Raw genomic sequence first — 14,843 nt, forward strand, 5'->3', positions numbered from 1 at the left:
CATTGAGGATTGCTCCCTTGAGGAGCAGCCACTCTTCCTGAACTCCCCTCCCCCTGGGGTCGTGGTCCCTTAGGGCCTCACTGACAAGCCTCCTGAGCTCGTCAAAGTCAGCTTTTCTGAAGTCAAGGACTTCTGTGTTGCTGACTGACTTGCCAGCTTTAAGGCGGATGGTGAAGGTGATCAGCTTGTGGTCGCTGTCACCCAGCTTCCCATCAATCACTAGGTCGCTGATTAGGTCATTCCCAGTAGCCAGTACCAGGTCGAACAGAGCTTTACTTCTCATTGGCCAGTAGACTTCTTGAGTCAGGTAGAGGTCATCTATGCATGATAGGAAGCTTTGCAACCGCTCGGATTTTTCTGAGTGATCCTCCCATGAGATGTCCAGGTAATTGAAGTCACCCATGACAACCAAGGTCCTGGAGCATGCGGCCTCAGCCAGTTCTCGGGCAAACTCCTGGTCAAGCTCTTAACTTTGGGTGGGAGGTCTGTAATAGACTTCCACCATTGTGTCCCCTGTGCTGTATTCCCCACAGATTTTAACCCAGGGGGTCTCCAGTCGTTCACCCTGGTCCAGTCATGGGTAGAGTCCCACCAGGTCTCTGTTATCTCTATGACATCATAATTATTAGTGTTAAGCAGTAGGACAAGTTCCTCCTGCTTATTCCCCAAGCTCCTGGCTTTTGTGTACAGGCAAGCAAGTGTCCCCTTGGGGTAAACACCTTCTCAAAGGCTTGATGCAAAAAAATATAAAACGTGTATAAGGTATTTGGTTTAGCTTTTTGGTTTACTTCCTTCTCTCTCTCTCTTTTATTCTGTCACCATTTTTCTAGTAAGAAAAGGTTAAAAAAAGAAAGAGAAATTAGGGGAAAGCTTAGTTCTCTTGTTCAATTTTAGTCCCTTTCAAATAAATGGAGAAAAAAGAAAAAAAAGAAAAAGAATGTTAGAATATCTAAAAATATATATATATTTTGTTCTTGGAATTTTCCATGATCTTTTGTAACTAATCACCTCCACTTCATATTGTGCAAGTAAGATACACAGAAAAGGATAAAAGTATATCTAGTATAATTTCCTGTTTTGATGATTTCAACTATTATAAGAAGTCAAATTTACCGTAAAAACAGAACTTTCTGTTCTCACATAAAAAGGATCCATTCATCAGGCTTAAGTCACCACGGTAAGTTTGTGGTGAAAAGAGCAGAGAGTAAATTAAAATATTTTTTAAAGAAAAGGAAGTTTAAGGCCAGCCTTCAAAGAGTAGGGACTGAAAGAAGCAGCCAAAAAAGAAAAATATTTATTTTACAGCATTTAGTAAAGGAATAGGCAGATTCCAAACCCCACCACAAGGCAGATTTTGTCTTAAAATGGTCTGTGTTTATTGGGTGTCATACAACAACACAATAATATTCTTTCTCAAATTATCTATGCTTATATTAATACGATTATCCAGATATTCTTATCTACGGATCAGGGAGAAGAAGAAACAGTTTAAAATGCTCTTCATAGAAGTTATAAAAAATGAAGCTGAACATGAGAACCCTATGACATCCTCCACTCATGGTCAAAGTTCTGTGTTAAGTTTCTGGTTCCTAGTGTCTTTTGTTCCAAGGTCCTTCTTTTGAAAGTGTTTGGTAAATTTTCCTTAAGCAAGGGGCCCGTCAGGTCAAAAAGGAGTGTTTGTTTCTGTGAAAAATATATTTTCCTTGTGTCTCTCTCCTTTATCTTTTTTTCAGTGATTGTTCATTCTGGTGCATACTGAATGCTTAACTTGATAAAATATTTTGAAAAGGAATTACTTGTCATGCATAAAGGGTGAACTATTAGAATGGATACCACACATACATACATATTGGTATTTTTGAAGATGTCTATTTATACAGCTTGGTATTTTTCACATTTATTGGCAAAGTGAACCATGTAATGTATATAGAACGTATGCTATATACATTCTGAAAATTTACCATCCTCTAAAATTAGATAAATGGGGTTTCAAATATGTTTTTTTTTCTTTTTTTTGGCAATTGATTCTTAGTCATAGAATTAATGTACATGAATACAGCATTAAACACTCCATAAAGTAGGAATGCTATTAGTTTTAAACTAGCCAGTAGCTACAATAATGTCAGTGTTAAAGTGTAGAGATTACCACATCCAAGGTGCAAGACAAATTCAGAGTTTTATGAACTGAGTCAGAAGGATGTGATAATTTCTTTACCATTGAAAAACAGGCACATGAAGCTTCACACTTAGCAGCAACGAATCTATCAAATCAGAAGCAGTACTGTACAACTATTAATATCAAAGACAGTACTTAAACAAAGTTGGGGAAAAGTGATCCAAGCAAAAGTCAGACCTGTTTGATCTGAAGAGTATGCAAAGCTTTGAAACAAAGACCGAAGAAAAGAATATTTTAAAGCTTGGAGGCAAAGGGAAAATGCAATGAAATATAGCAGTGTTTAGTCAAAGAAATACTGTGCCACACCAATGTGGTATCATTTTTTAAAATAAGATAACTAGATTAAACCTATCTGGACTTTAGTAAATCATCTGAGAGTGACACATGGGAAATTATTAGTTATGCTGGAGAACCTGTGTTTTAGTACAACTTGTAAGGAACTATATAAAGCAGAGACAACAACAGTTTGTGCTGAAAGGAGAACTATTGTGCTACTTGTAGGTTACTAGTGTAGTCCTTATGGTCTTGTAAACATTCTTCATCTATTTTACAACAGTGACGTTTGCACCCAAGTACTATGCTAAATCTGCTGATTATACAGGTTGTGAGGAATCATCAATATCAAGGAGGACTGGAATATTAAGCAGGAAAAATTAGCTGATTTTGAGCACTTGAGTAACATAAAAAATACAAACTCTAACAGTATTATGTATAATGTCACATACTTAGGGACTTATAATGAGATTTCTGCTGTAAAGCTGGGAACTCATCAGCTGGAAACAAAAGATGAGGAGAAAGACTCAGGCATGTGTTACATTTATAGCACTACGAAAAGTGAACATACCATCGCTCGGGTTGTTTGTAGTGCTACAAAGATGACGAAAGTGCTATGAAATAATACCTCTTTCAAAGAGGATTATTTCTTCATTTTGTAGGCCTAAGTGTGATCCCTGTACCTCCAGCATCCAACAGTCCTCTGCTATCCCTCCCCTGCTCTCAGAGGGAGGGAGGAAGGGAGAACAGCTGGCTCTCTTCTGACAGTCTGCCCAGCAGCAAACTATAAGGGAGTCCAAGCAGCAATAGCCTTTAACATACATACATACATACACACACACACACACACACACACACACACACACACACAGAGATTTCATTTCTATAAGGATCCAGTACTACATTCATATCTGACTTTAGTTTACAGTTTTGAATGAGTAGTGAGATTTTGGTCAGCAGTTTTCTTTCTTTCTTTTTTAAAGCTGATGGTATCATTTTTTTCTGTAGAATGTATTATCTTCAATCCATAATCATGAACAGGTCACCTCTATTGCTTTTTGAGTCAAAGGTTAACACATCCCCGAGGAGGTTAATGAAGGCTACAATAAACAGTCAGAAACAGTTATATAAGTTGCTAACAGGATCAGCTCAATTGACTTCAGCTCATGCCTTGCCAGCTGACTCCAGCTTTCACCTGTAAAATCTCAAATCTGACTTAATAGTACGGTTTTCAGACTTTTTGTAATCTTCTGTGAAAAGGTAAGCATGATAGTTGAAAGATAAAATCATACTAAATTGATCCAAATTAAGATGCAATTTGCTCTTAATCATATACTATGAGGATTTCCACAATTCCTTCTCTTTTTATTAAACCTTTTGTTACTTTCTGCCCATGTTCTTTCATTTCAGAAACACATCATTACTATTGCTTCAGACACATTGTTGCTTTCTGCAATTAGCAAAGTAAGTTCCTAGGGAGTAATGGGATATCACCCGTGGGTCTAAATCAGGGGTGGGCAAAATATAGTCTATGGGCTGAATTCAGCTCACCAACTGACTGGATTCAACCCATGGCTACTCCTATGGTACTCCACATGGGCTGAGGCTCACCCACTCCCACTGGGCAGCCTGCTCTGCACTCCTGACCACACTCCCAGACCAGCACATGCAGATTCCAGTGGGTCTGTTCCCAATGCTGCTCTGCTCTCCTCGCCTCCAGTGGGAGTCACCTGGCTGAAGCTTCCCCTCCAACCTACCCACCCACCCACTCAGAGTGGTGCAGCAGGGGCAGGAACTGAAGTAGAAGTCACCACTGGAGGTGAGGGGAGCAGACAAGCACCTGGCCAGATGCAGCTGCATCAGAAACAGCCTTGCTGGAAGCTGTCTAGGGCCTTGACTGGCCAGGCTGTTTCTCTCACTTCCAGGTATGGCTCCTCCTCCTACTCTGGCCCCTTCCCTTGCTGAGCCACTCTGTGCTGGGGGAGTGGGGGAGAGTTTCCATCTGGTGGCTCATTCCCCAGCATACAGGGCTCTGGCTCCAACTCCTGGCTGTTTTCTACCTGCTTCACCACCTGGCATGATGAGAAATCACCTATGGGTAGGCAGAACAGGTGGGAGGTGGCTGGGAGCTGAAGCTGGAGCCCTGTGCACTGAGGCAGGAGCCACCCAGTCGAAGCTTCACCCCTGCCCACCCAGAGTGGTGCAGCAGGGCAGGAGTGGGAGGAAGAGCTGCTTCTGGAGGCAAGGGGAGCACAGCAGTATCAAGCCAGTTGCAGCTGCACTGGGAACAGCCCCATCAGAAGCTGTGCATTGACTGGGGCCAGGGCTGGGCCAACAGGTGTGGGCAGGAGTGTGGTGTAGCTGCCCTGGGCATGGCTTGACCCCATGCAGAGCACTACAGGGGCAGCCACAGACTGCACTGCCTGGGTGAGTTCTGCTGCATATGCCCCCCATCTCACCCATTCTCCCCTCACCCCCGCTGGCTCCTGGGACCTAGTGCCCAGCCAGTCCCCACTGGACATACACATATCTGTGCCTCACGCACATCCCCATAAACCTTCCCACACCCCTCCCACAGGACAGGGCATGCAGGGAGTGGATTGGTCTTGCCCACCTGTTCTACTCCCAAATACTGCTTTCTGCCCACCCAAAGCCCCATAGGGAGTTTGATGAGTTGTTGCAGGGGTGGGGGTTGCTGATCTGGCCCACAACAGCTCATCAAAACTCTCTATGTGGCCCTTGGGCCCAAATATTTGCCAACACCTGGTCTAAGAACATTGTTTTTGCAAGACACTAGGGAACGAAAGGCTGAATCTGAAAATCACATGGGAACCTTAAAAATGGCAGTAAGATATGGCACAGAGAACAAACACAGTTATTCCAGTTTCTAAGCTGTATTTCATTGATGAATTGTAATGCTCTGAAGAATAGGAACCAGAGTTGAACACATTTAAAAAAAAATCTTAATTGTTGTGCTACACAGGAATCATCTTCAGCCCGCAGAGACTTACTCAATCTCACTTGTACACTGAAAGACTCAAAACCTATGAAAGTATGAATATGATGACAAACACAGATCATTTATCTAAGTAGTTGATATAAATGGATCTCTAAAATTCACCAGATGTACCTAATTAAGGACAGAATTACATAAATCCCTGCATTCTTGATGCCAAAGACAATTTTATCCATTTAAAAGAATAGAATCACTGACAGTGACTAACCTTCTTATTCTAGTTGTACAAGGAAAACTCTCACTCAGAACAATTTGTTTCCCAGATAGAAGTAACTAGATATTCTGCATGCATAGGAACATCAGAATATAGGGCTCGGAGAAGCCTCCTAGGTCACCGAGCACAGTTCCCTGCTTTTGCAGGCAATTGTTAACCGAAGAAATTCCTAAAATCAAAATTCCTTCAAATCCTCACCTATATATTAGATAGCACCAAACAAATGGAGTTGCCAGTGTTAGAGAACCTTATAAGCATCCTATAAAAATAATGGCAATATTTTTATATGCACAGAGCCCTCTGTGAAATATTTCATTTTTCCTCATCAGGAACCTAAATAACAACATTAAATAATGTAAACTGCCCCTTGGACTCTTTGGTGTACGCACTCCTTAACTGATTCATCCGGTTGCCACTGAAAACAAAGGACTTGCACCAATTTACACTAGCTAAGGATAAAACTTAACAAGCTAACTTGATACAATAGCTCTTATCCATAATTTGCCCACCACATTTTATCTTCTCGTATCCCTTTGTAGCACCTTCAAGATAATTAATCTTTCCATAAATAAGGAAAAGTCACAATTGTACCAGAACAAATTGCCACATTTTCTAATGCTTAACACAACTGCCTATCATTTTGACTTTTCCACGTGATAGGCTGCAGTTAACAAACAGTGGCCATGAGTTTGCTTTACAAGAAAAGAACAGTCCCTTGAATATTATTTACCTTTTATTATGCAGCTCATGTAAGGGTAACAATGTATATCACTGACACATTATTTTAATATCCATAGTTAGCTAGTGCCTAGTCTGCTGGAATTGGACATGCAGAATCATGGCAGTTGGATAAGGTGGGATATAAATCTAAACAACAACAACAATACTAATTCTCATTAGTACTAACACACTTATCCTGTGCACTGTAAAGTGATAATACACACTTTCAATTAAATTAGGATAAATCTAGAGATGAATACAGTCTCTGATTTTTATTTATTATTTTGCTAACCATCAAGACCCAAACGTTTGAACTGTAAGTTTGTTTTATCATTGACAATTATTAGGAGGAAAAAAGAAGAGGATTTTACATATATCAGAAGTTTTATTGGGCGATGGGGGGGGCAAGGTGTTTCATGATCAATGTGTTAAGTGTCTGGCAGTTTTATTGCAAGATTTCTCTAGCAGGTTACCAGTTTTATGAGAGTAATCAGGGAATAATGGCAAGGCATGAATAATTCAGAGGAGGATTTGAATGTTACTGGTAAAAATGTCTAATTTTAGTGAGGTCTATGCCTGAAAACACACTTTCTTAGCCATGGCAACCTGATCGTAGCAGTACGGGATTCAAGAGGTAAAGACTAACAAGCGCTGACCCTTGCCCAAGCACCAGTCTGGACCACCTGCATTATCCAGTACTGACAAAATGGGAAAGGAAAGAAAAGGAAGTATGCTCACAAGTCTCACTCCCTTTATGTGTCATAATGGCCCCACATGTTCACTGAACAGGAAGAGTTACAAAATGGGACCCTGCAAAACTCAACAAAGATAACCAGTGGGGCAGATGACTACTCTTCAATAGTTCTCAAAAAGGAAATCCAGCACTAATCAAAAGCATGTGTCATGGAATAGTTTTTTGGAAAGAGACCTAATAATTGCTCTTTTGAGAGTTGCTGCCAATTTGTTCTTCCAAGCACAGGCTCTTCCAAAGTCTTTCAATAGTAGACTGACTGGCTTTCATCAGCCAAGACAGAACCTTCTGCAGAGCTGCATGTGTGCCTGGTGTTGGTATACAAGTGTCTGTTAAAACCTTTTTTTTCAGTTATGATGAGTTCTATCAATGGCTTCCACAACTTTGAGATAAAAAGTTGCTTTTTGATCTCCAATTTTATATCTGGTAGCCAACAGTTTAAAGAATGAAAACCAACAAAAGAGAAGCATTAACCTTCATATTTGGAGGTACAATGGTGCAATCTGAACTGTGATTTTACAATGGTACAATTTTAGGATTCCCCTATACCACCTTTAAAAAAAAAATCACAGTATTTCTCCTTAACTTGGTACAAAAGAGAAAACCATGTGACAGGTTTTTCTTATGTAAGATATGGAAAGATTAATCTGCATTAAAAACAGCAGGACTGCATAGAACTCTGCACAATATCCTCTTGTTTGCTAAGTTAGTACTTTTTAAGGAAGGGTCAAAATCTAACTGTACAGCTGCCTTACCTGGCACTTATGCAACAGACTCTTCAAGATGCATCTAGTCACTGCAGGGAGTGGCTGCATTGTCCCTGAGCCCCAGTGAGCCCTGGTTGCCAAAACACCTGTTTTGGTGCATCTCAAAGCCTGTTCTAATCCCTAATTGCTGCTGAACTGCCCCCGAACTAAGGCTATGTGTAAAAAACTAGCTTTACTTTTTGTGCTTTACCTTTGAGAAGTGCCAGATCCAGTATAGCTGCATCTAAGGCCCTTATGTTAAATTAATGAGGAAGAGGAAGATAGAAGTTTGTAAGCATTTTTAATTGACTTCCTTGGGAAACCTTACTGTATGTAGATGTAATATTTACCAGGGATCTAATTATAAGATGAATGACACTTTTTACATTAGGTTATACCAGCAATCAAAATTTTAATAATTCGAAACTCCTTAAAACCTTCAATTTCAGCATATGCTTTAGATCCTGAACTTTTGACATTGAGCACAGATGCTAACATATAGTGATTTTTAGTATTAATGGATCTTTGACTGAAGCACTAACTTAAAAGTGATGAAGTAAAGCCCATTGAAGTATAGAGAAAAGGGACCAAATTCATCATAGGTTTAACTCCACTGACTTAAAATTACATTGTACAAATTAATATATTTGTAAGGAAAGGTGCTGTATCTTGTATAGATTTTTGTTACTAGTTTTTAGGAGAAAAATATTAAATGGCAATGGTACTCTTTATATTTCTTGAGATATAGTTATACTTCAGAACATGAATGCAATGTAGTGTAGACATATCTGAGCTAGCTTTACTCTCTCTAATTCAAGCACTGATAGCAGTCCAGATATCAGAGCCCACAGCTCTGTGTAAGCTAATCATCCAAGTATTTTCCTGGCTTCTTGGTTACAGTTCGCACTTTTTGCATCATCCCATACTGTGACAATCAGACAGCTGCTGGTACCTAAGCTAGACAGTTCAAAGCTTGGCTGTACTGTGTACTACTGTTACACATAAACTTACATGCAAAAATGAGAAAATACTGTCCAGGTAAAGAAAGAATTTTACAAAATATCTGTTCCCTCATTTCTCCTTGGTTATTAATTGCAATCAGGGAAAGATGGGGTGAGGGCAAAGTGGGAGGGAGGAGGGAGGAAGTACAGCGGTACAGCTGCTGCAACCAAATTTTAAAATCAAGTTTGGGGAAGGGCAGAGCATTTCTGTTTTCTTGATTCAAGCTAATCTCTCTTCATTCCACAGGTGTTAATGAACTTCTATCCTTTTAATGGTCCTGATTTTCCACTATTCAAACTATCTGCAATTTTGTTGTCCGTTAGCCATTTCTGCTAATGTCTCTCTTCTATTTCACAGCCCTGCAGACTGTTTCTAGCCAAAAAAACCTAACTCAGGTGTGGTAATTTTAACTCAGGTGTAGAAATGACTGACAGTTAGGTATTGGAGGCACTATCAAGGCACTCAAGAAGGCTAGATTTTGTTTTATGAATCTCAATAAGAAACATACCTTTAACTGCAATCACTTCTGGACTAAGGACACAATATCTTATGACTATTTGAGTGTTTTTTTACCTGGTTTGTTTTTGGTTTTTTTTAAAAACTATATATAATCTAGCAAATGAGTGTACCTTACAATAATTATATTTGTTTTTGCTTTAATCTTAAACTGAAAACTATAGCACTAGCTCCCTAGCATATTAGTAAAGTTTCTAGTTTCTCTTTAACTGGAGAAAAATGTTTTGTGTTTTCTGTGATGATGTGCTGCACCATCTGCACCCCAGTTTGGAAATCCTAAATCCATCCATGACTACAATAATGCCATAATTCTTCATTAACTATGCAGTATGTACTGAGGTTGTGATTAAAACTATTTTTAGATGAACACCAATCAGTAGCTATTGATAGTCGCCGAACAGAAAGCACTGTTTTTTATGAGAGCACATCAGCAAAGATAAGCAAGGTTACTGTTTTAAGCTGTACTATAACTGTTCCTTTACCCTATTATTCTAAGTGATTTGGCTAGCCAAGCAGAATAGCTTCTAATGACTGTTTGTTCCAGCCCAATTTTTTTTAAATGATGCAGTTAAAATTGTTCAGCAAGTTAAAATATGAATGTAGGGGGGAAACAGGGCATATCTACACATTCACAGATTAACTTAATCAGAGATGTATAGCCTGAGCTTTCATAAATGGGTTCGTATATGGTCCTATACATGCTTTCTCACTCCTAGCCAAGGTTTTGTAAAACTTATACTATACATCTTTGATTTAGTTAGTTTTTAAAGGTGCAAAAATCTACCTTGCCTTCTGCCTGGGTCCACACTAATATGATTAATGACCTCTCTCTGCTAACATGCTTAAAAGATACTTGTTAGTGTTTGGCAGATCATTGTTTTAAAGATGTCATATTCCTTGAGCATCCTCAGTCCCAAAATGAAGCATTCCTAGTCATTCTGTGAGGATAGCGCATGCGTAATCTGACAGAGATCTAGAAGAAGCAAGGGGATGAACCAGTCAACTTCAGTGATGAACCCCTTGCTTCTTCTAGATCTCTGTCAGATTACGCATGTGCTATCCTCACAGAATGACTAGGAATGCTTCATTTTGGGACTGAACAAAACTTTTCCTGCAACAATTCATTCAGGCTACTATGGTGCTGGAAACAGGAACTGAGAGAAAGGAGCCTCTCTTTTGTGCTCTCAGTATTTCTCTTGCTAGCATCCAGGCAGAAGGAAGAATGGGGGAGGAAGCAGCAGAAGTGCAGAGGGATGGATGAAAAATGGTGGTGAGGACAGAAGGACAAACAATGCAGGTTCCAGAAGCTGTGAGGAAACAAAACGGTACAGTAACTGAGGAGGAAGTTGTAAGGATAGGAGCAGAATGGGGATACGTAGGTATGAAGGGTGAAGGGCGCAGGACAGGGATCTGAGCAAAGTTATACTAGGAGTCGGGGAGAACCAAAGGGAAAGTGGAGCAAAAGCTCATAGGTAGGTAGGCCATCTCTGGGATCGCAGTTGCAAGTGCACGGGAGCAAGGGAAGAAAGGAGTGGGGCACCACGGATAAGAGCAGAGGGTGAAAAGATCAATGTTACATGTATGTCCATGTCCTGGAAAAGAACAGGGGAAAGACAGGAGTGGAGAGAGAAGGCTGTTAGGATGGAGATTATAATAGTAGAGGGGACAGGTGATAGCATGACTGTAGACCACTTCTCCAAAACCTGGGTTGAATAAAAAATGCCACAAACTGTGGAACCCATTGGTGAAGCATGTCTCCTTTTCCATGGTGCTGATGCACACAGGTGACTGCCAGAGGACAATTGCCTGCTGCTATCACTAATTACTTTCTCAACTCAGGTGATGGCGGGATGTGCTGTAAATCAAAAGTTAGGTATAAACTGTACTGCTGAACAAAGTTAGGAGCAACCTCTTTCCAGGGGTGAGTTTTTGAGGAATTATTGTTTTATACTGAAATTTTAGGAATTTTACATTACTGTTAAAAAGGGAACACTAAAGTGGCAAAGTTAAACACAGAAAAGTTAAGAAATCCCTGAATTAACGTTGGCTATGAAACATTAATTTAGCCTTTCAGGGTGCATATACATTATGATGCAGTCTTAATTAATGACCCTTGCATCATTCAGTAGACACACTGGATGGTTCTCTAGGAATGAATTAAGATTATCTGGTGAGTGAGACTGTAGTCTGCTCAATTTGTTTAAGAAGCTGGAAACTATGTAATTCATGAGGTAGTGGATTTCAACGGAGAAAAAAAGGTCTCCTATTTAAGGAGGTTGAATATCACCCTAAAGGACTGAGTTTTATCTCTGCCTTTGCTACAGGGTTCTAATGTGTTTTCAAGCTTAACCACTTAAGATAAACTTTTAATAAAAAATGTTCACATTTCTAGAATAATTAAATGTTTTTCATTTTTGCGTGCTTATGGTGAGATAGTTGAAGACAGACTTGCAGCTAAGTATCCATAGCAGACACTGAAGTTGACTGGAACCGAGCACAGCAACTGTTATAAAAATGTTTTCTATTCTGAAAAACCGGGGCCCAAACATTTCATCTTGGACACTCACAATTACAGACAAATATTTAAAGGCTCCATCATAAACATCTGGGGATCCCAAGCAAATTCACACAAGTAATCTCAATTCTAGCACTTCATAATATTTGAATGTTTGGCTTCACAAATTAAGTGCTCTTTAATGAATTGTTTTGGATGTAGTTTGCAATGTATTTTGTGTGTACTTAACACACTTATTATAAATGAATAAAAATAGTATCACTAGTATTTATGTTTCTTGGTACTGTTTGACTATATACAAACCCTAAAGAATTAACTGAACAGGGATTGCTCCTCCCCAGTATTTATTAAAGGCATGCCAAAAGATAAATAGTACTTAACATTTTTTATACAGCCAGGATTAACAATTTTTAAATGCTGATAGAACAAAAATAATCACAGAGGGACTACTGCCTGCAGTTGATTTCCAAAAATAGTAATACTCAATATTTACATGGCCTGTTTCATCTTCAAACTGCTTTGGACATACTAATGCCTACTAACGAAGAGAGAAAGTGAAAGATGTTTGCTCTGTTAACTTTTTATTAAAGTTTAAATTTATTTAATTGATATCTGAAACCATTTTAATCACAGGAAAAAATCAAGAAAACTTTTATAAATCAAAAAATTATCTTCATACTTGCTATAATCAGCAAGTGAAGAAGTTATGCAATAAAATCACTGATATCAAAGCTTTTCTCAATAAAGGCTGCAAATTACTTGTACCTTCCCTCCCACCACACAAGAAAACATAGAAAGAGGAAAAGTACATATGAATTCCTTAAAAACATAATTAATATGGAATTCAGTAGGTATGTATACTTTCAAGTACAAGGTGACAAAATTATTACCTTTCAGAATCTCCACCGATTGTCTCCCCTGCTCTCTGTAGAAAAAACAGAAAGTAACATTTAGCGCTCAGTTAAAAAAACCAACTTCCTTGGTGTGTTGAAGACGATGCTATCTGCAGGAAAATGAGATCATAGCAATAAACCACGATAATCACTCGGTAACTGCACAGGGAAGGAAACTGAAAATACATTTAACTTTAACTGGAAACAAATTCATAACAAATGCAATGGTTTTAAAAATCCACATTTATAAAATGAACACTAACTGCTGCTGATGTTATAATCAAAGACCTTTAGAGTATGTAATAGTACTTAAAAGCCAAATAATTATATTTCCTTTAAAATGTGGCAAATACCATATATCAGGCATACACCAGAATATTTACATTTCATATTCAATTTTATGGAAAGGATTCTAAGGAAAAGAAGGAGACTCTCAGTTGACCTATCTTTGCTGCACTAATATCATCAATGGGAGATATTGATAAATGCTGTTTTGGCAGAAACAGGAAATCCATAGATAAAAAAGAAAATTTGTAGACAGTTTTAATGATGAATTTAAATCAAATTTCTCTGAGGGATGCAAAGTTTTCTCATTAACTGATAAAGCAGTAAGACATGTCTTTAATGAAATCTACCAATAAGTTTAAAACCACAAACGTGCATCCCATTTGTATATTTCTAAACAGAAAAACATGTAATTTTTTTTAAGCACTCTGAAATGTTTCTGATTTGGTCAATAACAATTGCAAACATGAAATGCTAGGAACTTTTTTGGGGTTTTTTAATTTTGGATTTTCTTTATAGTAAAATGTGTATATATCTTAACATTGATATATTATAGCTTTAGCATAAAAATATCTAGCACATTCAGGTTCATAAAAGAGAGATTTTAGGTTAGTCATAACACTAGCTATATATTTCAAGTGTACAAACAGGAAGTCTGCTGGTTCTCTTTAATCATCTAAGCTATGAGTCTACATTTCCATGACAATTTTTAAATGACACATTATTTAAGGGATTTACATTCAAAAGTGTTATTCAAAATATCAATAAAAAGTTGAAGGGCTCATGCATACAAAAACACCAACGCTATGTGTAGAAGAAGTTGTTTCTATATTGAAATTACACAAAGCTTCAAATAATTTTTTTGTAAATTTGTAATTGGCCAAATTCTCTTTTCTTTTTTACCAAAAATCTTTGTACATGTTGGATCAGACTCTCAGATCTATTATTAAAGTGTAAATCTGCAGTAAATTTAGTGAATTGACAGTTACCCCAATTTATACAAGTATAACTAGGATGCACATCTCTTCAGTTTTGTCTCCTTAGACTTCTACAGGCATTATGGGCCAGATTCTGACTAATGAGTCTGGACAGCCTGTTTAAGTTCTGTGTAAAAGAGAATCTCTTTGGGGTTTCACCAATGATGAAATGTCTTTGTGCTAGGCCTCTCCTCTCATTAGGAGATAGCCCTAGTGCCTCTACACTTTTGCCCTTCAGTAATTCTCAGCTAGTGGAATGGCCTTTTTGGGCCATGGCATAATGTGACAAGGTAAACATGCAGGCCTGGTGCTAGCACCGGCTTGCCTTCTGTCTATGAACATGCCACCTGCCTAACTCGTCTGCCATGGCTTGTTGGTAAATAATAAAGAGGGTACTTAGATTGGAGGCTGCCCATTTTGAATCTCTGGTGTCTAGGGTGATATCTGCAGCTCCAAACCTTCCCTACTCTGTGGCTCATGACTTGTAGATAGCATCCATGATTATAAATGTTCTGGCCAGAATCTGAGCCAAACTCTGCCTCATGTTGGGCCTCTTCCACTCACTCAATCACACTGCCCCCTCTCACTAGGCCTCACTCACTCTACCCCCTGTCATAGTTTCATAGTTTCTAGGGTCAGAAGGGACCTGAGCAGATCATCGAGTCTGACCCCCTGCCATGGCAGGAAAGAGAACTGGGGTCAAACAACCCCAGCAAGGTATACAACTAGCCTCCTCTTAAAGACCCCCAGGGTAGGAGC

The 14,843-nt window shown here is 38.8% G+C and overlaps 1 protein-coding gene across 1 annotated transcript in view; it reads right to left on the bottom strand.

Annotated features, from left to right (window-relative positions):
* Positions 1-14,843, bottom strand: part of LOC109310850 (connector enhancer of kinase suppressor of ras 2-like) — a 126,276-nt gene that overhangs the window by 109,061 nt on the left and 2,372 nt on the right. Inside the window, exon 2 of the mRNA XM_019536181.1 lies at positions 12,820-12,854. Coding sequence (XP_019391726.1) covers positions 12,820-12,854 — 35 coding nt within the window. The remainder of the gene's footprint in view (positions 1-12,819; positions 12,855-14,843) is intronic.

The sequence above is a fragment of the Crocodylus porosus genome, unplaced genomic scaffold, assembly GCF_001723895.1.
Source record: "Crocodylus porosus isolate Cpor-Errol unplaced genomic scaffold, CroPor_comp1, whole genome shotgun sequence".
In the NCBI taxonomy this organism is placed as follows: domain Eukaryota; kingdom Metazoa; phylum Chordata; order Crocodylia; family Crocodylidae; genus Crocodylus; species Crocodylus porosus.